The sequence below is a fragment of the Neocloeon triangulifer genome, unplaced genomic scaffold (assembly GCF_031216515.1).
Source record: "Neocloeon triangulifer isolate White Clay Creek 2 clone unplaced genomic scaffold, ASM3121651v1 ptg000012l, whole genome shotgun sequence".
Taxonomy (NCBI): Eukaryota; Metazoa; Arthropoda; class Insecta; order Ephemeroptera; family Baetidae; genus Neocloeon; species Neocloeon triangulifer.
The window spans coordinates 9,624,349-9,648,400 of NW_026775554.1; the positions used below are offsets into that span (position 1 = coordinate 9,624,349).

At 36.2% G+C, this 24,052-nt stretch overlaps 1 protein-coding gene across 3 annotated transcripts in view; it reads right to left on the reverse strand.

Annotated features, from left to right (window-relative positions):
* Positions 1 to 10,316: 10,316 nt before the first annotated feature.
* LOC132197077 (uncharacterized) overlaps positions 10,317 to 24,052 on the reverse strand; it is a 59,129-nt gene continuing 45,393 nt past the window's right edge. For 2 of the 3 annotated variants that reach the window (XM_059620124.1, XM_059620125.1), the window contains exons 4-18: positions 22,699 to 22,882; positions 21,445 to 21,588; positions 17,540 to 17,652; positions 15,650 to 15,824; positions 13,364 to 13,492; positions 12,948 to 13,099; positions 12,656 to 12,860; positions 12,475 to 12,591; positions 12,274 to 12,386; positions 12,027 to 12,208; positions 11,773 to 11,940; positions 11,470 to 11,629; positions 11,035 to 11,172; positions 10,829 to 10,973; positions 10,317 to 10,689 (exon numbers count right to left, since the gene is read on the reverse strand). In XM_059620124.1, the coding sequence (XP_059476107.1) occupies positions 10,515 to 10,689; positions 10,829 to 10,973; positions 11,035 to 11,172; positions 11,470 to 11,629; positions 11,773 to 11,940; positions 12,027 to 12,208; positions 12,274 to 12,386; positions 12,475 to 12,591; positions 12,656 to 12,860; positions 12,948 to 13,099; positions 13,364 to 13,492; positions 15,650 to 15,824; positions 17,540 to 17,652; positions 21,445 to 21,588; positions 22,699 to 22,882 (2,300 nt within the window). In that variant the 3' untranslated portion in view covers positions 10,317 to 10,514. The remainder of the gene's footprint in view (positions 10,690 to 10,828; positions 10,974 to 11,034; positions 11,173 to 11,469; positions 11,630 to 11,772; positions 11,941 to 12,026; positions 12,209 to 12,273; positions 12,387 to 12,474; positions 12,592 to 12,655; positions 12,861 to 12,947; positions 13,100 to 13,363; positions 13,493 to 15,649; positions 15,825 to 17,539; positions 17,653 to 21,444; positions 21,589 to 22,698; positions 22,883 to 24,052) is intronic. The other variant, XM_059620126.1, reaches the window with a different exon arrangement.

The window sequence follows — 24,052 nt, forward strand, 5'->3', positions numbered from 1 at the left end:
TATTGACATCGGCAATCAGAACCCAATTCTAATTTAACCAAAATTTCTTTGAGGTTCAAATTCATTTATTGGCAAAAGCAAGTAAATCCTGGATACAAAGGAATGCTTATTTTTTGAAGTGATTTTGAAGTCAATCAAGACAAAAGTAAATTTTTCGAATTAAAAAAATAAAAATAAAAAATAGATCAAAGTTGTCATTTAAGAAATTTATGTTAGTAATGCTGTGTTTTAGTAATCTACGTTAAATACTACTTGAAAAATAAAAAAATAAATTACCTCTCGTGGGTTTTAAAATTGAATAAAAAGAGGTATAAAAGTGAGATTCCAATAATTTCTTTAAAAATATTAATTTCAATAAATGTATTTGTATGTCTTTGAAACCTTGAAAAGCATTTGAGCATAATATTTGCTCATTTTGTAAACGGCCAAACTGACCGAATGACACAACATTTAGAATATAATCCTCTGTAATTCCCTTGATGCATTCTTGGCTCGTATCTTGCACTTTCCGCCCAGTTGACTTTTCCACTAATGGACATTGAGAGTAACAATCCTTGTATGGAAGTACTCGCATTACGAATCACGGCTTACAGGGCTGAGCTGATGACGCAGAAAAGCAGTAATTCGTCGTCCAGCCGGCGGGGCTGCATGCGAGAGGGTATGTTTTGCATAAATTTGCCTGCAAGGCTGGCGATTCGCACGAGAGCAATAACTAATAATAAAAGTAAATCCGGCCGAATGACGGGGGGACGGGAATGGAAAGGATTAGCAGCGCGAATGAGAGAGGCGGCGGAGAGACAAGCCAGCGGGTGATAATTCTAATTAAAGCGGCTGGCACGATTGGACTCGAATCTGCTCTCCCAGAATTTCCTGATTTAATCCGATGAGAATTTTAATACCTGACGACAAAGAGAGGCTGCGCCGAAAACTTTTCTCACCCCGGCGTTCTCCCTTGATGCATTCCGAATCATCAAGGCGCCAAGAATAGCTCCCAACCAAAACTTTTCTTTTCACATCAGGTTTTTTAAATTAATTTAAACTATATTATCATCACCTAGTTGTATACATATTTTGACTCGCTTATTTAAATAGATCTTTTGAAATCTTAAATTGCGTTGATATTTGTTTGATAAAAAATGTTCTTTAAACCTTTTTTAATCCGGCTTTTACGAAATCTCACTTTTAGAATTATTATTTCTTTTTATCATTTATTTTTTTGTATAAAAAGGGACATTTTTACTTTTTCCTTCAAAGACTTTCATCTCATCCAAAAGACGTTTTCTTATTGAAGGCAGCAGCGTGCCTCTGTGAAGTTTACAAGGCGCAAAATAAGCTCTTAAAACTTTCTCATATATTAAGTCATTTCTAGCTCGTCTGCTTTTCGCGCAGCCTGTTCGTAAAATTTATATAAAATTCGGGTGATGGGCGTGCGAAGAAGAAAGTTTTCTGAGAGCAGTCTGTGTTCAAGTGTATATCCTAATCAACAACTTCTGCCGCTTGTCGCTTTCTCGCGTGTCCTCGCCTCTCCAATTGGCGGCATTTCAAGAAAAACTTTTTCTTATAATTCAAATTTCGCCCTTTTTGCTGCTGCTTATTTATTTTCCTTCTCCGTCACCCAGCGGCCTTCTCTCTTCTAATTCAATAAAGAAAATTGCTTTGCAGTGCTGGAAATCAATATCCGCCAAGAGAGAGCGAAAGTCTTTTGGTGGTGTTTGCTTGCAAAAAAGGGAGGGAACATAATCCCCTGCTGTATATATTGGGAACAAGCTGTGCCGCCAGAATGTATCATGTCGCTTGTGTTTCACATTGATCACTTCCGTTTTGCCTTTTGTCTACACTCTGCGACAATTCGCCGAATTGCCCTCTGTTGCGCGCCACAACTGTTTATTTATATAACGACATTGCCGCCGCTCAAAAGTTGTCCTTCTACAGAAATCAGCGTCGATTTTCCGTCCTACCGCGTTCTCCGTCAACCATCAAATTTTGCGGCCGACACAAATCAAAGCACTGCGGACTTTTCCTCTCTTTGCCCTCTCGTGAGGCTCGCTTATTGAAAATTATGCCGACCTAGTTTTTTTCCAATCTCTTGCTCAATAACGAGACGATTTCATGCAGTAACATTATACGTATATAAAAAGTGAATAAAAAACGACGAATAAAAACTTTTCCCAGATTCAAATACAAAAATCATGCTGTATTAAAAATGAGCTAAGGAAAAAAGTCACCTTTATATATTTTAATTTTATGAAAATAATAAAATTAATTTTAATGAGTTTTAAAAATTGCTAGCGTTTGAATTGTTAGTTATTCATTGAATTCATTCAATGTCATTCAAGATAGTATTTTCCTATATCGAGTTAAAATCATAGATATTATTTTTAATTATTAAAATTTTGAAGGTTTCTTACATATTCATTGATTGATCTTAAAGGAATAAACTTTGCCGCAGTTTTACAAGATCACTTAAAAAATTTAATATTTTCTAAATAGGAATTGATATTTCTCCGAATATTTATGCAATCTGGTAGACAGTGGTGTAGTGCAGGTTGCATCAGTCCGTCCAACAAATTAAGTGTAAGCCGTGAAATTTTTAAATATTAAAGTGTTTTATATTTACTTCCTTCCCTTTCCGTAAAAGGGTATACAGCTCAGCACTTTCGCATGCAGGGAACAACGAAGTTCTCATGCGGCTGATCCGGAAAATCCTTTGCATTTCTCACGCGAGGCACGTGCAATAAATTTCTCATTTGCACCCCCGGACAGCGAGGCATCGCAGCAGCAATAATTATGCATGGAATTGCGGAGGCGGCGGTGCATATACGCGTGAGTGTGTCTGTGTGTGATTCATCATGGTCTCGTTGGCACTCGAAAATAATGACGGAGGGAACGATGACGAGCTCTGCCTCTTCCACCCTCAAATGGCACGCCCGACGACTTTTGTTTTAATTTGCCTGTCCGCGCGAGCGTAACGACATGTGTGTTAGTGGTGCTGCCGAGAGTTGTTGTGATTACTTTGCAAATGCAAACGGCCAGGCCCCTCTTTTGCGGCCGTCGGACAGTCACTGCGCCTCACCGTCGTCACTGTCCCTGATGCTCGCTTTTGACGTGTGGGTTTGCAAGTGCGCGCAAATGGCAAAAGGCCAGAAAAAAATCGGACCTCTTTTGTTTGACGCATAAAAAGATATGTTTTTCGATTCCGGATAAAATTCAGTCTTTTTTTTTACTGAAATTAATTATAAAAATGAAAATTTTCTACATTTTATTTACTTTCAGTCCCAAAAAGCTGGACTTTTTAAATGCAAAAATTCTACTTTAAACAACATTGTTCAATAGTTCAAACGTGTTGTAATCCACTTGTTAAACACTTCTTGATAATATAAGGAAAAAACATTCCAGAATGGCTTTATTAACTAGTAAGGGAGGACAAAATAATAAAAAAATTTGGCTTAAAGAAGGTAAAAATAAGTTGCATACTTAACGACAGTTGGTTTTCAATTTGTAACAAAAATTGAAATTTTTTTAATTTAAATATAATAAAAAATCCATGATAAAATTTCGAGTAATTAATAAATTTTTACAATATAAATAATATTTCAATAATGTAATTTTTAGAAGAAAATTATGAACTGTTGAATTAATTTGTTCTATGGAAGTTTTAGCATTCTGTAAATTTTTATGTTTGGCAAGACTTTTAACAAGAAGTAAAGCTCAGCGAAAAGCTTGCTGGGTTCAGCTGGTACTCGCTCTTCCTCTGATTTCAAAAGTCAGTCAGTCAGCCAGTGACATGAATGTATGTGCGCCCTGCTTCGCTCACCCTTGGCAAGTAATTGCAACTGCTGAGAGAGAGGACATAGTAGTGCAATTCTCGTCGAGCAATTAGAGGCAGCTTAAGTGGAAGGGTAAAATATAGTGCCGCCGCGCACATGCTGATATACTTTGTGTGTGTGTGTGTGTATGGTACGTACACACATGCTTGCTGGACGGTCTTGAGTGAAGTAGCTCCGATATTGGATTCTTGAGTGGTTTCTGTGCTGCATGATCTTATCAATCAGAGCCACAGCATTACCGGGATTCGAACAAATGCATTCCCACGACAAAGGCTACAGGCGTTCTCAAAAGAAAACTGATGATGTGCTGTACCGCAACGCAACATCTTTCACTGCTGATAGTGCTGATATTTACAATTAGAATTAAATTTATGCTGTATTAAAATTGGCATTATAAAAATTATGTAAAATGAATTGATTTTTTGTTAACAGATGGGTTCAAGTAAATTTTATAGTAACGGCAAGTCGACTTAAAATCAGAATTTTAACTTCAAAAAAGAAAGTGCAGAAATGCGGTAAACGGCATTTGTGTATAATTAAGTGCAAAATTTATTCACATGCTGATAAATTCTGGTACTAACTCAGCATGTGATTATCCCCCAGTGTTTGTTTACTTAAATTGGTAAAATAAATTGTGATTTTAATGTAAAAAATCTGAATGAATTTAAGTTCGACAAATATGTACGGAAGAGCTCTAAAAACGTTTATGAAAATCTTAATTTTACAAATATCAATTATTCTTTTTTTAAATTGCTTACCTTGTGTTTAAATTGCAAATTTATTGTTTATCTCTAAAATAAAAATCATGAATCAAATTTTAGATCCATTTAATTTAAATGAGTTTTTAATTCATTTTCAGAAATATACTTGATGTTTTCTCTAAATTTTATGAGTTGAATTGCTCTCTTTTAAAGAAATTTTTAATGTAAATCTTGTCAGTTGATAATCATTTAATATAAAATTAATTAACTTGAAAGTTATTAACAAAGAAGCAGAAAACTGCATTGCAACATAGGAATTTATGAATCAAATCAAATTTTGCAGAATATATGTATTATTATAATTATGTATTGCGGACGCAAATGCACATTTCCATGAAATACATAATAACTGCAGTAAATGAAGTGTCCAGATAAACTCCTTTAAAGCATTTATCAAAGTAAAATTTATGTCTCCTTTTTATCATTTTCTTTGCTTTGAGGAACACGAAAGGGTTTGCTCACCCAAACTAATTCTACACCCAAGCACTTACTCTGAATCGCTATAAATCAATGGGGCTTAACTCGTCGACTTTTTACGTGTGATGTCTGCTGCGTGTCTCCTGACGGTGGAGCATTAATTTAACAAATAATAGCACACCGCCCTCCTCGCGGCGCTTCCGTATTTCCTTTCCGAAGGCATTAATCAGCATCGCCTTGATTAAAAATATCTCTTCTTATCTGACGTTGTAATTATTTTTAGTGCGCACCCCATCATGTGCCCCTAGCGCGCCAGAAGTCTTGTGTGTAATGAAAAAAAATCAGATATGGAGCGCAATAACATTCCAAAGTTGCGTTTCGCGTGTCGAGAGACATAAAAGCCACCGAATATATATCTGGCAGCCGATCTTTGACGTTATGGCTTGTCGACGTTTCCTCGCGGGACCGCAGCCGCCGCAGCTCTCTGTTCATGTAAATATTTAATAAATGCCATCATTACGGTTCGTATTTCACGCCTCCGCGGTCTTGCGCCTTCTTGAGAGCCCCAGAAAAAAGCGAAACATAAATCGGTGCTGTTCAAAGATTGGCGGAGAGACGGGGGTGTTCGCCCGCGGCGGATTAGTTTTGTGCGCAGCGGTCGCGGAAATTTGGCCGGTCGACACGCGATTCTCCTATTTCGTCGACGACCCAATCAAGTGGCACATCAAATTACATATAAGAATTTCAAACTTTATTGTGCATTAAAAATATGTACAAAAAATTATGAAAATTAAAAGTGAATTCATTAATTCTTCAATTTCATAAGATTGGGTATAATGTTTTTTTAAAACTCGTGAAGCTATTTTTTCCCTTCCAAGCTCAAAGAAGTAAATATTGGTCTTAAATTTATCTACATAATTAGTTAATTACGTACATCAAGTTTCGCTCTTCTCATATTCTGGGGCTTTCATCTGTCTTGAGTCTATTGAGAGTAGGATTTAACCGTTTTAACTAATTCTAAATTCCATTTTCAAATGTTGAAATTTTAACGAACCCTAGCCTATAGGATATAACTTTTGTAGTATGGAGAACATAAAAAGAAATTTGATTTTAAAAGCATAATTTATTAAAATTAAAATTTATTGTTTAAACTTTTCCCATGCAATCTCACTTGAATGTTGGTAGGTTTAATAAAGCAGCAACAGGATTGATTTTTTTTTAATCAAATGAACATTTATATTTGCTGATCAAATAATTTAAATTTTTATTTATTTATTTTTTTTTTTAATTTGAAAATCTCAAAGTTACTTTCTTTGAAAAAGAACTTACATGTAATTTTTTTTTATCTTTCAAAAAATATTTTTTGCTTCAAACAGTCATTTCGCCGCGTCTTGAAAGCTAAAAAGCAGTGTCTGCTGACATTAAAAAACACATTCCCATTGTAACAGCTCATTGATCAGCGAAATTTCCTCGACTCCCTCCCGTGTGCAAGCGCTGGGGTGGGTTCGAGGGTGGATCGCAGCACACTAGGGCCAGATAATTAACTCGGCCGTATAAGAAAGAGCGGGGAGTCATATTTAAAATGCATAATAGTAATACTAGGGTGCACTATACTTTCTGATCCGATTACCCTCTCCGTGCACTTCTCTCCCCCGTATGCGCGCCGGCAGGGGTGTGATTTCGCATGTTATGTGCGCGCTATCTGAGGGTACAAAAGTTTGGATAGGCTGCACGAATGGGAGAGACAGACACGCCGTGTTGACGGCTGTGTTCTTAATGAAATGACCTTTTATAACGATATCTCTCCCGTGCGCGCTTTATTATTACAATAATTATAATTTGTGTGTCATGCCGAGCATCGTTTTACTACTTAGGGGGTGCAAGAACGCGCAGTTTTTCTTTTAATCTCTATAAACTAGAGATGCGACAAGGCATTACAGATTGTTCCAATATTTCTCTTAAATCATTATTTTATCAATGTTTTTATACAATAATTAAAATTGATGCAAAAAGTGATCATTTTTTTAAAATTGAGCTCATTATCAGATAATTATAAATATTTTTGAATCATTCAATGAACATCTTCATTTACAAAACACACCACAAAATAAAATAGCAAGGGGACAACAAAAATGGCATTTATTTTTTATTTTTTAATTATTTTCTCACATTGATTTTATAATAGAGCTAAAAATTTCTTTACAGAAACTGCAAATTACAAAGATAGATCATTATTATTTAGAAGTAAAATAATTAGCATTGAATTTGATTTTTTTTTTACCAAAAACAACTTTTAATATATTTATGCTAATTATAAATTTCTAATTCTATTTTTATAAATTTTATGCTTTAAGAATTGTGTAATAAATTACATTTACATGGAACAATGTGTTTGAATATAATTTTATTTTTGAGAAGATTTCCTCATTTACATCTACCTTTTTATATAATGAAAACAAAAAAGCCTGCCAAAATAATTGAGCAGGAAAACACAGGAAAATAATTCAACATCTCTTCTTGTATCAGATAAACTCATATCTAGAATTTGAAATGCTTTTGGCGAAAAAGTATCAAATTTGCGATGCTCGTGGGCGCGTCTCTCTTTCTCTCGACCGTTCTGCAACTAATGAGCAGAGAGGCGCGGAATTAAGGCCGCGGGGCGTTTTTATACATTTATGTTGTGCTGCCGATCCGACACGGAGGCTGATGATGAAGAATTTAGTGCGCGCATTCATTTTTAATTATTCACCTAAAACCGTAAACCAGCAGCAGCAGCAACAGACACACAGGCTCATGTGCTTAACTTGGGCATTTTACATGCTTATAGCATCATTTTATACACCCTGGCGGCGCGCACCCACCATTGTTTAACGTTTTAGTTAGTCATGGTGTTGCCGGTTGTTAATATGCAAGCGGCAGTTGACTGCGCCGGCGGAGAGCAAATAAAATTTTCAAAACGCACAAAACGTGCTTCCGTATTATTGCTTTGTTGTCTCCTAAAAATGTTGACGTTTTTTACTGTTCTTATACTATAATCATTGTGAGAATAATTTAAGTGATCTTTTTTTAAATTTGAAAAACACCAGTGAAAATTTTGCCATAAAAAGCATTTACATGTTTGAGTAATCCTCACAATAACAACAAATACTTTCAACAGTATAATTTTAATGATTTTTGAATGAATTTTGCTTGAAAAAAGACGCCCCTGAAACATCTTGATCCCACGCCGCTTAATTGGGGAGGCCGGGCGCGCGCGTTTCCCTTTGCTAATTTCCTCTTTCTTTGATGATAGTTGTCGAGTGATAAATTAAATAATCTCCGTGGCGCACTCGGCCGGCGTGTTCTCTCGCTTTCCCTTTCTTGCAGAGTACGCGCGCCTCCTTCCATTAAATTCCTTTGTTATTTATTTTCGTCCTGCTTTTGTAATTAGTTTCTCCATCCCCGAGTCTCCATTCGAATCTTGGCAATGCCCTTGTTTGAGGAACACCAAGTTTCTGAGTAATTTTTTACCGCTACAAGATCTAGAATTTAATTTTAAAATAAAATCGCGCATTAATTAACAATTGTTGATCATGGTGATTTTGCAGAGAATAAAAAATTTATACAACAATAGAAAACTAAAAGAGATCCGAAATATACGGAGGATTTTGCATGTATAGAGTATACTTAAATTTATAATTAGTGTTGATGATTTTTAAATACATCGAGAAGAATAAATAATAATAACATACCATTTGAATCAGCTGCCAAAAAACACGACACTTGTCTGTCACTTTAATGTAAGCGGCCCGATATACTCTCTTTCGAAGGAGAGGGTTAGCAAGTTGTTTGCTAGCGAAAAGCCATTTCTCCATTCGATACCACATTTTTTTTCTTTGTGTGTATGTTTAATCATAATTCTAATGTATTTCCAGCATTATACAAAAATTTTTGATTCCTGTATTTTTTCGTATGTTTGTACTTTTTAATGTCGATGCATGATGCCGCTTTTTTTTTTTACAGTGAACCTTTTTTGCGTTGTATGTACCATGAATGGAGTAAAAATAAATAAATAAGTAAATGCTCAATCAAAAAGACACCTTTTGACAAGGAGACGAAGCGTGAAACAATCAGATTTGTTATTGAAACAATTGCTTTAAAAATAATTCCTTGTTTCATAAATAAATTGCGTAACAGGAACTAATTTTGTTGTTGTCACATATCTATAAAAAGATCAAATTTATATAAAATTTTATTTAATTTAAACGTTCTACTATGTAGCTATTATTTGAGTAAAAATCTCTGCTGCTCATTTTGCAAAATTAAACCTGCTGAATTGGCGTTCGTGGATAGTCAGATTGTGTTAAATTAATTATGGAGACGGATTATTCTCATGTGAGGTCAGTTGAGTCAAGGGATGAGACATGCCACGCTGGAAACTGGGGCTAGAATGTCAAATGTGACTAAAGAAAGGGGCTGTGTGGCGCATATTTCCGCGCTGCTAATGCTAAATAATCGCGGTCGTGGAGATATTTCGCTTTCTGGTCACGAGCCTCGTTCTGATCCCAACCTGCAGGTCTCTCCTGGAATCAACGTGGGGGTCGTTTCGGGGCAGCGAGCGAAACTTTGGTTGTTTGTTTGACGAGAGACTTGCGCGTCCACGGTCTCCTTGGAAATTTCCGTTGTCGATTGTGACAAAAGAAAGAGGCGGTAATAAAATCAAAACTTGGCCGCGGAATTTAATTAGTGGGGAAGAGAGAGTGATTTTCTTTCTTCTCAGTGCAGATAGAGGGTTTCCGGGTCTATTGTGTACATTTTCCTCTTCTCGCCCAGGCTAATTCGGCGCCAAAGTTTGACTCAACAGTCACTCACAATCAGAGGAGTTTAGATTGAATTTAAATTGGGAATTTGCGCGATGAAAGATAATCTTCAAACGCGTCAATGCCACTTTTTTTAATCCTTACGCTTCATGAACATTCGTATCCGCCGAGATTTAAATTTGAGAACAAAAAAGCATAAAAATCAAAACGCCTTATTAAATTTTTGGAATGAAACAAAATGCAGTTAAAATTTACAAGCTTCTCTGCAAACTATATTTTTCATAGTGCCTGTTAGACTAAGAATTATTTAATTATTTTCTTTATTAAAGGGAATTTTATAATTATTTAACTTGCAGTCCTGACAGACCAAGAGATGTATTTTCGCTGGAAAAAAATTGAATTAATTTCGCTCATATGGCCCTGCATTTTTTTCAGCATATTATTACGGTATATCTCTCAATATCTCTAAATATGACTGTTGCTAAAGAAAGTTATTAAAATATCCATTTAAGTCTTGACAACAAATTTAATATTTTCTTCTTAGTTTTTCTATGTGGATTTCAGAATTAACAATTCACATAATTACAAAGGTTGTTTTCCACCGCGGCAGTCATTCTTTTCCAAGTCTAACTAATAATTATTTTATTTCACATACACCAGTAGATCACACAAAACAAACAGTTTTTGTTCTCATCTTTCCACACTCTCATTCACTGCATTAGAAGGGCGACCAGTCCAAGAAGGAGCCACATAAGGGAGGAGCGGACGCCACCAGAGTGGACGGCAGCATCGTTGGGGCCAGACACTCTATTGTTGGCCGTCACAATTTTCGAACTCCACCGCACAGTGAAGTGTGGCCCTGGCACCTTCGAAAGGGCATTTAACCTGAAAATCACATATATTGCGTTACAAAATTTAATTATTGTTGTTTATTTTAAAAGATCATTTTTCCAATTAATTTGGGTTTGGTTTTTAACTATTAAAAAAATTTTTAAATAAAATGGATTTAAAAAAATTCACTGACCTAATATAGGCCGAATGCACTTTCCATGGAAGGGTGTACAGTCTTCTCCTTTCACCAGGGCAAAATGTGTGCAGGGCGTTGTGATTCGGACCTAGGCCGTTCTTGCTGGGCTTGTGGATTGAAATATTCCAGGCGCCACACGAGTCTAGTTTTTAAATGAAATTAATTTTTCGGGAAAAATAATTAATTTTAGTTATTTAGTAAACCTGGATTGTGAATTGTAGACATTTCAATAGTGATTTGTCGCTCAACGTTGGACTGCAAGAGCCAGAGACACTTGAAGTAATTAAATGCATGCCTCCCATTTGACAAAGATCCAGATAGTTGTCTCGAGTCAATGAGACCTGCAAAATAAAATTGAATTATCTTTTTATAATAAATTTAAAATAGCTGATTAAAATTTATATTAGACATAGAAGGCTTTTAAATTTTTTTTATTTTGCATCGTTTCATTTAATAAAAAAATCCTTGGAAAACATAATATAAACACCAGAATACTATTTTTTTACTGTGAAAAACTAAAAATTTCAAACCCATAATCAAATAGCTTTTTATGGTATTTGGTTCATTGCCCATAACTATTTTATTTTAATGCAATTTTGCAACTGAAATTTGAGCTGCGAGGATATAAATAGATGTACCGGATGTTTCCAAGTATACAGGAGGGCCACAACCCCTATCTGAGGTGAACTGATAAGAAGCTTTGTAGTTGAATCCTTGCGTTGTCCAGCTGTAGTGTGCTACACTGTAGACCAACATCAAGGGACCAAGACTGTGCACTGATATAGGCAGAAAATTATCCTGAAAGTAAGTATGTTTAAGAATTTTTAATTAAATTACAAATCATTAAAGACAATTTAAATAATAATAAAATTTAAAATGCTATTTTTAAGTCTTCAAAATCCATTTTTTCTTTATTTTTTTTTTCAGTATGAAGTTCTTACTCTTGGCCTTCCGCAGATGCACGCAAGTTGCACCCCCGTGTCAGCAGCAATTATTTTCAGATGGTCCACTTGATCCAGGGACATCAGATTAGTAATACAGTCGCAGCCACTGTCTCCTTCACAGTTTGTGTTGCAGTGGGAGTCACTGCTTTTGCTTATAGAATTGACCTATAAATTTATATAATTTTTTAAATAAATAATAAATAAGTCAATTATGTCTTTAAGGTCCCTCATTCTTAAAGGAAGACACTTACGCTTATTGAAATGCTTTGGTTAAAATTTGGCTTGAAGATTTGTGAGCAATTCAGAGGACCTTCAATGTTCCAGTAGATATGCTGAGTGGCTGGATTTTTCACCTCGCCAGTGAGGGGACTTTTGGTGCCTAAAAACTCAACGGCACATGGCAGGTCTGGACGCTGGGTGCCTGCGATTTTCTCTGTGAATTTATATTTATTAGAATTAAGAATTAGGTAAAAACAAATTTTAAAAATGGGAAATTACCGTCATGAAAAGCAAAAGCTCCATCAAGTGCTTCTTTGTGGCTTTGCTTGCCCATTCGCACAAGAATTGTTAAAATATTTCCAGATGATAAATATGATTCCTGATCAGTGAATCTGAAAATTGCCCAGTAAATATTTAAACTAGAATATCTTTTAAAACCAACCAAAATAATTTAAAATTATGAAATGATGAATCTATTACCTTCCGTTTGGATCTCGGGCGTGTCTGGAAACAGGACTGCAAATCTTATGAACTGGTTTGGCGCCTTTTTTAGATGAACCGTCAAAGATTTCAATTGCCGAGTCACAGTCTGATGTTCTGAATTTAAAAATTATCGTTTTCTTTTTAGAAAAAAATTTAATAATGAGAAATAAATTAATACCTCAAGTCATAATTGAATAGTGATACGTGGATGACATCAACTTTTCTGCCAATAAAGGTGAGTCTGCAAACTGCAGGGCCTTTGTCATGCGGCCAGCCTATGGTGGAACGAGTGTCAAAATGTCCACTTCTAGTTGTGTTACCATAGAAAACAAAATCGCAGTTTGCGTTCGGGACCCTTCTTGGAATTGTGCTTTCTTCATGATCTGTAAAAAATATTAAGAATTAATCAAATAACTTGATAATTAACATTTTTTTAAATAAAAAAAGTTAAAAAAATTAAGGAGCCTTACAAAATGTGCCGGGCTTGCCAATGATTCCAGCTTCGGTTGTTCGGGAAGCTTTGACTGTTGTTTCTGTGTGAGATTCCTCTGCATTCAGGTCAATGAACTCCAAATAAGCAACAAATCCATTATAGTCATAGGGAGGTATTGGCGGACCAGAGCTAAAAATCAGATAATTATATTGTATTAAATACGTAGTTTATTTAGTTAATGTGTGTGTAGTTTTAATGTGAAATATAATGTTTCAATTGATGATTAAATACCTAACTAATTGAATGTAAAATGCAAACAGATTAAATACTGAAATTTAATAAATAAGCAATGAGCATGGATAACAAAATAAATTAATATTTTTCCAATAGTTTGTTACATTTTTTTAAAAATTGAAATAAAAAAGCAGCATTTCAATAAAAAAAAAAATTCACCTAAATTCAAGTAGGAGGTTTGGCCCTGTGAAGTTGAGTTCCTCCTTCCTGTTGCCGCAGATGGTGGTCTGGAGCGGGCCGGAAGACGTCGAGCCCTGGTAGACTGCGATGTAGTCTGTGCCGCAGTGACTGCAAACCAGCAAAACAGCGCATATCTTATCTGTTAGTACAGCGGAATATAATCCAGTCAAAAATGCAAATTCAAAAGCGATTCGGCTCCGTAGGCAGTGAGCGTTTCGTCAACACTGAATGCACATGGACGCCGCAATATATATCGATCGAAGAGGCGCGCGGCGCCTGCGGTCTGCGGCGCGAACGTCTCTAATGCAAAAGTATATTCACGCGCTCTCTAAGGGGATTTGCAGAACTATACACGTTAATAATAAAGCCGGCTTGACAGTTTGCGGTGTGTGTGTGCGTGTGTTTGCGGCTGCAAATTTGCTGCGAAATTTGTCAAGCCATCGTCTCACGAAGGAAGCGGCAACCTAACGATCCGACGCTAAGAGGCTGATGAAAGTTTAGAAGTTCCGTTGATTAATATGAGTTCTGGAGTAGTTGTTCGAGCAGAAAAACTTGCAAATTCCCCAACTACAAACACAATAGACTGATATAAGATCGCTTAGTATGAACTTCAGTTTTGGCTCCCAGACTGTATACTTAAAAACAAAAAAATTGTAAGCTGTTGTGTTCTGTGCGGAAAATATTTGCAAATAAGACCTTACTTAAGATGTTACTTCACTAGATTTTTGAATAACTCACTTTAATTTATTCGATACAATGGAAAAAAAACACAATAATTAAGGAATATAAGTACAATTACGAATATATTTTGAGCATAATTTATTCTTTATTGCCCTTATGATCATGGCAAGTACGTTGAAATTTTTGTTTCATCGCAATCTGATCGCAATAAATTATTATTTTTTTTTTAAGATAATAATCGTGGGTACTTTTGGCTATCTAGAAACGCAAAATCTGTTATTGAAAATTTCAAATTAATTTTAGAATAACATCATATAAATAAATAATGCAATTACTTTTTATTATTCAAATCAATCAAATCCTTTTGTCATCGTTTCATATTTGATTATAACCACTAGTTGACATAATTTAGTACATCGTACAAGTAAAAAACAATAAAAAATTTAATTAAGGGAAAACAACCTTCCTTTTTTGGAAAACATGCAAGATCCAGCAAAAGCTTGTGAAGTTGTTTAATAAAAGTAAGTTGCCTGTAGGGCTAGATTTATGAGGATAACCGCAGCTCATATTTTAGGGGAGGGCGCGTAATTAAAACTACTCAGCGCCAGTGCCACCTTAATGGAACACGGACCCCTTTCAACGTTCATAGTGCGAGCTCTTGCAGCATTATTGGCACACCTCTGCCATTCTAATTTGAGGCCGCGCTTTGTGCTCTGGGCTGAATTCTCATCCCCTCGCCTGCTCCGAATAATCAGAGGCAATGGACCAAGAATCTCTAAACGGCTCTTTCAACACGCTTGAGAACTTTATCTTGAATTCAAGAGGAGAATTTTTTACTTTAAAAATTCAGCAAATTCGATTCTATTTTAATTTGAAAAAAATTCGTAATTTCCCACATTGGATAAACTTTTTGCAATAAATTGAGACAAAACTGGCCGAAGTCAGTGTGGTGTGGTCGTTCTGAATCACGAGGTGGATCCATTTCCGGAATTGCCGTGCCATTACGATAAGTGCGAGGCGACCGTGTGCGTGCCGGAAAAGTTTCTTAATTCAATACCCTTGAGATCATTTCCAGCTGCTCGGCAAATAAGGTCGATAAAATAACACATTCTTCAGACCTTATTACGCGATGGAAAATTGCCACGACGAATATACGCGGGTTTTATATCTGCTGTCTGTCAAAATAAAAGTTTATTGAATTTGGCAGCCGTATATTGGGTTTGCGGCGCAGAGCCTACGCGATATTCTCTCTTATGGCTCGCCGGAGTTACTCACTCAGAAACAGCGGGAAGAAGTTTTTTTTATTTATTTTGGATCCTCTTCTAATATTACCAAGGAAGGAAAATTTTCACTGATAGCTTTTTCTGAGCGCAACACTCTAATGAATTTTCTGTGGGCGGAAAATTGCGACTTTTTAAATCGACTTCTGCGCCAAATGGCAAACGAAAGACATAAAACAATTTGCAGAAAAACAAAAAACAGAATTTCATCTCGTGAAATGTTTCTCGGAAGCAGCAGAAAATTAACTTTTCAGATGAATCCCGCAATTGCAATTCTATGCCTGCTTTTAAATGTGAAACTCACTTGTATGGCAGAAGCAGATTAATGAATCCGATGTGGATCCTGGTGTGAATCGAGCTGGTCGTGATGAGGTACTTGCACAATCGGTTCGGTGGATACACGCCGGGGTAGCCGGGGCTGGCCAGCAAACAGGAGCGGGCGTCTCTGCACGCGTAGTCCTGGTACAGCCAGTCGCACTCTGCAAATTAGCCACTCAGGTAAATTGATGAATTTAGAAGTTAATTTGCACAAAGAAGAATGCGTGCAATTTTTCCTTCGCATCTATTCTTTTAGCGAGAAATGATGCAATGCCAAACAGAGCGGAAAGCGCAGCTGCCTGGAAAATCTGCACGCGTATTTTTTTTCAGTACCAAATGATCTGCTTGGGCGTTTTAAATAGACAGATTTTGTTTAATTCAAGAAGAGCAATATTTTAACAAGTAATAAAATAAAATAATAATAATTTGATTTAAATGATCGTTAAATCTTTAAGAATCATATGAATATATTTTTTGGGTTTGATTAAATAATATAATTCAATATAATTTACTTAAATACAATGATTTATTGGGTACATTAAATCCTATGAATTGATTTCCAAGGATAAATTTATTTAAAATTGGAAGCATCATTAGTTGAAAATTTAAGTAAAAATCTTATATTAGCTGAGCTGGTGCCTTTAGTAGCTGTTTAGTAGTCTTTTTATTATTATTTTTTTTAAACTATAATACAATTAATTATGAAACCTTTATTCTCTTTTTAAATTTCAATTTTTTGTATCGACTGAGAACAATAAATAATAATAAAATAGTAATAAAAACTTTGATGATTAATTTCAAATTTGGGTCAAGGGAAATCTATTTTTATTTCTGAATTTTGAACCCTACATATACATTTTTCAGGATATCTTAAAGTAAGCGAACATATATTTATAAAATGAGAAACACAACAACGCGAATCGTTGAAAGTCAGAATCTATTTTAGTTAAAGGACTTAAGGCAGAGATGACTGATAAAGTTACCCATTGTGCTATACGAGATTCTCATAATAGGAAACCCATTAGATCGGAGACAATGCGCTTGCACAAAGTGAAAAGCGTGGAGCAATTTTATCGCAACAGGAGCTCACGTCTTGTTTCTTCTCACAACCTGTTTGTTTCAATGTGTCGCTCTACGAGCGACAGCAAACAAATCACTTGAGCTCCTTTGCATCAAGTTTACTCAATTTCCGAAGCATTAGATGCAAGTTGTCGCAGAATAAACCCGAGGGAAGTGAGGCGATGTAAATGCAAATCCACAAGTCAAATTCAAATTAACGCCTGCCTCTATATGCAACCTGCACAACTCTGACGAGGAGCGCGCTGCGTTCGAATTTCAGACAATAAACTCATCTAATAATAAAGAAAAACTTTTAAAAATTTGCATGCAGTAGCGCTGATTTAAAAAAAAATATCTGGTAAAATGCAAATGAGCTTTGCTCACTGCAAATACAGTGATAAATTCATTTCCATCATAAAAGCCCTAAAGGCCTGCAAGTTGTTCAACAAACTTTTAGAAACACACCACCGTCATTATCTTTTTCTTTTCAAAAAAGTTTCATTTTTCAGAAAAAAAAACGGAGGCCTTTCCTCGTAGCTGCCTTGCTGGAAAAAAACAGCGAATAAAAATCCCTTCCTCTTTGAGAGCTAAACCAAAAGCGTTAGCGAGGTGTGCTGCTATTTTTGGTCTCCGGTGCCAATATATACGTATATATCAAAGGCCGGCCTAATTAAAACGGTCCTCGACACGAACGGTGAATCAACAAAGCTAATTTGCATCCAATTAAACGGCCCCTCGTTACGAGAGACAGCAAAAGCAAACGAAGGGAATTTAATGAGAGAGGAATTTGGAACATGCAAGCGAGCAAGAATTTCACCTGTGTGCTCCACCCTTTGGCCGCCTCGTGGCTGCAGACCGACGTGTGGGTGGTCAATCGGGGTGAAGCTGAAGTAGGCCAAAAACTGCGACCGTTCCGTCGACTCTGAAACACTGACCAAAGCGAAAATTTATTTCCACATGCAAAAGTTTCCAATCTAAATATTTGAGCTGCGCGAAATGCGCCTTGATTGAAAAGTTTGAAGTGCGCGTCTTCATCTCTCATCTCAGAACTAATTTCCTTTAACGTGATTTTACGCGCAAAAAGTGTTTTATTCCGCGAGACGCTGAGATTGCCTCCTTGATGTAACACGGCCGTATAATTACCGACGGTTTCCAATTACGAAAGCGGCCCCAATAATGAATTTCCTGGCGCACTTGATCGAAATGATGAGCTCCACTCCACTTAACCCCGATCATTTCTTGCTCACTGAACTCAGAAAGCGCCTGAGAGAGCAGATATCGCTTTCGTCGGCAAATGTGCAGCCGTCGCAAAATTATTGCGACTGACTTTTCTGAAGAAAACGAGAATAACCTACACAAAGATGGAAAGTGAGTATACAAAATGAAAGCCATAAAAATTGCTACAATATATGATACTTAATAAAAACAAAAACACTAAAAATAGCAATTAATTTCCAAATTCCAACTAAATAGTTCGCTTGATGAAAAAATTTCAAGTTATGGTCTTAGCAATTGATTCCTGTGGCCACATTTTGCAATTGTGCATAGATGAACATCCAAAACCATGTAAATAAATAAATATTAATTCATATTATAAGATATGTAATAAATATTTAAAAAAATTATTAATAGCAAATTAATCTGTCTGGCAAATCTTAAATTTTTCTCCCACTTATTATCCTTAAATGAAACATTCCTTTCGGGGAAAAAAATATTAGGAGTATCTGTTTGACGTGTTTGACCCCAAACATTGATTTCAGGAAGTGTTCCTCGACCCGTTCAATCCGAGGATTGGAAAACTTGAGACTTATTTTCAAATCATCTTTCATATTTTCTTACTATTTTCTCCCCGTTTGTTTGGCAAAAAAGATCCCTCCCACTTGTACAGAGATGTTTTCACGGTGACTTTGCTCAATTCTTCTCAGGAAATTTCTGGAGGCGCGGATAAACTTTGAGCCCTTGTTGTCAAGATCAATTCGGGCCGCCTGTCCACTCGCAGCAAAATCCAATTGCGGCCGCGTCCGTCGCAGAGAAAGAGCCCTTGGTGCCGCTTGGCAGCGGCGAAAAGCAATCAAACGCAGGGTGGAAATTCAAGACGACACACACACCACTACCACCAAGGGAGATGAGAAATTGATACTGCAAAAGATGGCGTTTAAAGATGGTCTGTGTGGCGCCGCCCGAGGGCTCTTGGCAGTCGCCGTGGCGCCGCCGCGTTTGTTGCGAACAAAAATTGATGGCGAAGCCTGATATTTATTTACACGGTTATAAACACCACGGTTTAAATCATACTTAACACCCCATAACAGAAAGTGACTCGGCCCGTTTTTCACTCCTTGTTTGTGGCGCGTGAAAGGAAGAAGCTGCTATTTTTATTGCCGCCGCTGGCTCGCGAAATTATTGTGTCAGCAATCTGGCGCTCGCCGAAATGAGAAGATAGCGAGGCTTTGGGTGTTTCCTCTCGACCACGATTCCTCCCCATCTTTCCTTTGCTTGATATATGTGCTGACCTTTCTATAAAAACCCTCTCAACCCTTTTTATCCAGATCAAGTTAAATCAGAAACAAAACTACTAACACAAATATAAACGGTAAAAATACTTTGAAATTTATATTTTCATCCATCTGGATTTCAAATAATTTGCTCTTTGCTCATTTATTCTAATTTAAAAAAAAAATAAGGAAGGGAAATTTTATTTAAAATCGTATTTGCATAATATTTATAAATACCTAGTCTGTAAGTAAAAAAATAAAATTTAGTTTTTTAAGTGTACATATTTAAATTCATTTTAAATAAATACAGCAAAAGACATAAATTATGAAAAAAAAATTTAGAGTTAGTATCATTTAAAAACCCATGTAACTATTAACAACGATTTTAATATCCAAACACCAATAAATTAAAAATATTAAATTTAGGATACAAAAAACAGTTGATTTTGACTTTTCTAACAGGTCTGAACAAGTTTTTGGATTTAAAATCAATGAACGTACAGATATTATATTATAAATCTGCCCAATAATCTGAAGTTCACGACTCAAAATTATTTAAAATTCGCATGATTTGGCGTTGGTAGGTCAGAAAACATGGAATCAATTTGATCCCAATAATTAGATTCAGAGGGCTACAATTTCCATATTTAATGTATATTTCAGTCTTAAGCCTTTTCACGTGGAACCATCTGAACATTATCAAAAGCCTATTACATTCCTTCCTTCCACATCGCATGTACGTTGAATTTGAGATATTTAGTCATTGGAATTTGACTGATTTGAGGCATTGTTCCCACAGAAATTTCATCTCCATTGAACATTTTGTCGACGGAAGGAAATAATTCAAATCGAACCGTTGGGAAATAGCTGAATATCACGCGGCATGAGACGCACAAAAAGCGTCCGACTCACTTTCACGTGCAGGCAGACGGAGTTCTTGGCTTTGATTTGCATACAATTTGGAATTTGCTGATAACGCCGTTCCGTGCGGTGGGTGTACCTGACAATGAATATTCAGCCCTAGTCAGCATGAATAATCGCCATCAGCCGCGGCGATAAGATTTTTTTGTGTTCTTTGTCAAGTGCTACACGAGACGAGATTGTATGCGCGAACTTGATTTTTCATGCTGCCGACTTCATTCTAGACCCGCGCAAAAAGCGCCATTCAAAGCAGAGAGTGGCGCTTATTTTTCGGCCTAGATTGTGCCTGGCTTAGGAAAAGAGGGCTTTTCTCTCGCTTGAGCAAAAAATAGCGTTTTCGCAGCGAAATTGGTGCTTTGATTCCCTTGGGTTAACTCTGTTTGATGTGAGCAAGTGTTCTTCGCTCTTGCTATCTACAGACTTTTAGTCGTTGTTTTTGAAGGAAAATTTTCTTTTAAATATTTGAAGAAGCTTTTATGGTTGTATTAAACCACAATTAAACACAATTTGCAACTAAAATATTCATATTTTGCGAGTCTATAATGTTTATTAAAGAAAATGGAATTGGTTACCTAAATCTACCACAAAGAGTTTATGATCTGATTGTTTGATTACAAAATACACAAATATTTGGAAAATTATCTATGCATTTGGTCAACTCGGCGCGTTTCGCCAACAACGTAATATATAAAATACTTGAGTTGATTTTCAACTGTAGTTGAGACTATTTTCATTCTCAATCAGTATAAAGGTACAAAATATATGATTCAAGAATTAATTAATTAATTTTAATTAAATTTCTCTCTTCTCTTAAATATTGCAGATAGTTGAATGCGGAATAACTTTAGAGCATCTTTAAAATTAATTTTTATGAAATATTTTTCATTTTAAATTTATTTAGTTATTTTGGATGTGACGTTTTATCTGGATATAATTAATTGTTTTCAAGATTTAAATGCATATAAATTCGTTTAAAAATATCAAAGCTTACACCAACCTAAAATGAAAAGTGAAAACAATTAACGAATGACTTTGATATTTTGCATTATTTAAATAATATTATGTTATTGCTTATCATGTATCGATAAGTGATAATTTTTTTTAGAACGTTAATAAATTTTAATATAAATAGTGTAACCCATATTATCACATTTACATTCCAACTTTTAAAATTACAAATTTGAGGATGGGATTATCTTAGCAAAAATCTTTCTATATCTATTATTTCCTTTGTACCGTCACACTGATGCGTTTGATTCAAATATTAATAACATAACTTGATAGAAAAATATTTTTAGAGTTATCTTACCTGAAAAGCAGGGTGGCAGTGCCGTGGTCAGCAAAAACGACGGCCGGCGGGGTGTATCGCTCATTTTGGCCGCACAACTGGATGTCGGTGGGTTTTGCAGTCATGTCAGTTCCATCCACCAGCTGAACAAAACCGCCGTGACAGCTGAAATATTTGCCTTGGTGTCAGATCAAAAACGCTCTCATCTCGCAGATTGAAACGGATAGCAGGCATTTGTCATGGCGGTCGAACACATTTCCTCGTGATGCCCTTTTTATTATTGTTGGTTTTTTGGAGCGTGGGCGAGCGAGCAAGGGCGGAGTGCGAAACGCCCGAAACAACAAAAAACTGCCAGCAGGCAGGTGTTCATATTTTATGACACCCTTTTTTGAATGTCGCAACACGCGCCGGCACTGATGAGAATTTTGCACGCGGCTGGAATGACGTTTTTATTAAAATTTAGAACCTCAATCCCGTTTCACGCGCTTTGAATCGGACGGCCAGGCTCTAATCCAGTGAAAATTGTCAAGGGAGAAGTTTGAGTCGTTATGAGTTTATACATCGCCTTTTTATTCAAATATACCACTCAACCTTCCTAGAAGCTTTTTTGGTAGAGGTAAATATTTTGAAATTCAAAATTGCATATTTCGTTTTTCAATTTGAAATGGAAAATATGAAATCATTGCTATATTTTGCTTCGCCATTTCCAAATTTTGGGTAGTTTAAGAACCAACTAAATTCTATGAAACTAAGTGTCTTTGATGTATCCAAGTTTTTAATTTCTTTTAATTAAATAAGGTTAAATCTAAATAATATTTAAAATTTTCTTGTTATCACAATGTTCATTGTGGTACAAAAGTGTAGGATTTTGCCGTTTTGAGAAGATTCCTTGCGCTTATTGAGTCGTTTCAAATAAAAAATTTTAACCACAAAGTCATCTGATTTGCTGTTTATTTAAAATATTCTTAATTTAAAATAAATTGCTATATATCAGATTCCCCTGTGACGCCCTTCGACATAGATTCTATACACTCGTCTACGTTCAATGTCTGATATAATTTTCTTAATGCCGACTTTGATATTAAACTGGAGTTTGAAGAGGAGGTGAAGAGCCTCCCTTCAGCTTGCTGCAATGCAAATTCCTCTCGGAGAAATGCGCCGTGCATACATTTGCCTGGCCCATTAAGTAACAATTCTAATCCTGTCTTGCGCAGCAAGCGAACCAACTAACTATTCCCAAGATTTGCATTCGCTAAGCCTCATAAATATTCTCACCTAGTTCCGTTGAAGCGGCCGACGGCCTTCAGTCTGTAAATCTGCACCTCGACGCGTTGACCTTTGCCAGGCTGCAGCAGGTACCAGCAGAAGGAGGGTCCCTCCATGGCCGGCGACTTGATTTGGCCGAAAGTCTTGTTCGAGCGCGCCTGCAGGGTTCTCGCGTCCAAAGTTATGTTACACACTGTAACAAGCACAGAAACACACAGGTAATTTTTTGCCACAGAGAGGGAGCAGGAGCCATTCGTCTGCTAATATAACTTGCTAGCACGGCCTTTTTTTGCCCGCAAAGTTTTTTCATAAAGAATAAAGACGACGACGCGAGCTACCTTGTTACAATGGCGTGTATGCAAAAAAAAAGAAGACTTGGGCGCTGCAGTTTGATTACCGAGGCTGGCTGAATACCATTAGAATATACTTCCCCCATTTGAATTGAAATTAGCTCATTCAAGAAAAGTTAGAAAAGTGGGCAAATTTATTCTTACAAAACGCTGAATCTTCAATGTGGCAGCGAATGGAGCGCACATGCATGAAAAAGGAAATGAAATACAAAAAATCCTGTAACAGCAGGAAATATATAATTTATGGAAACAAATCTTATTTTAATGGATGATTTTTACAAATTAAAAAAAAGTTATTTTTAAAAATGAGAAAATTCATGATATGGCCCATGTCAAAATTAAGACATTAATAATTTATTTTAGGGTCGTGCCAAGCAAAAAATTATTTTTGGCCTATGCCTTTTTTTGGTGGTGATTTTTTACAACTTTATTTTTTGCTCTCATTATTTTCGCTGGCATATGCGTCACTGTTTCATCATTCAAATTTTCCCGCAAGATGTATTTCAATCCTGTGGGAAATTAGTGCTGATCAATAAATCACACAAAAATAATTAAAACCCTTAGACTTGTTTGACTTATAACTAAAAGTTAATCAAAACGGCTTATCAACACCCTCGGCGTGTTTGGTTTCAGGCAGATCCAATGAGCATTAAAGGACTTGTTGGGATGCCGCCGCAATCTGCCAGATCCGAGGCCTCTAAAGCGCGTATATGATATCACTTTCGGTCTAATAATTACAGAGCAGCACTTTATCACCCACACGCGGTGCCGAGAGCAGGGAATGAATGAATCTCAGACGTCATGGATTACGACCGTAATCCTTATTTTATAACTCTTCTGCACGCTTTGTCATATTTTATTGCCGCCGAGAATGAGCACTTGGTAAATGTGTGCGAGAAATGTAGCGTGTAATAAAAGCAGCTTCAACTCTTGAATGTGTTTTGGACGCGTATATGCGCATAACTTTATACAAATTGCAACTCGCCGCAGACTCCCACAATGGCATAAATTTT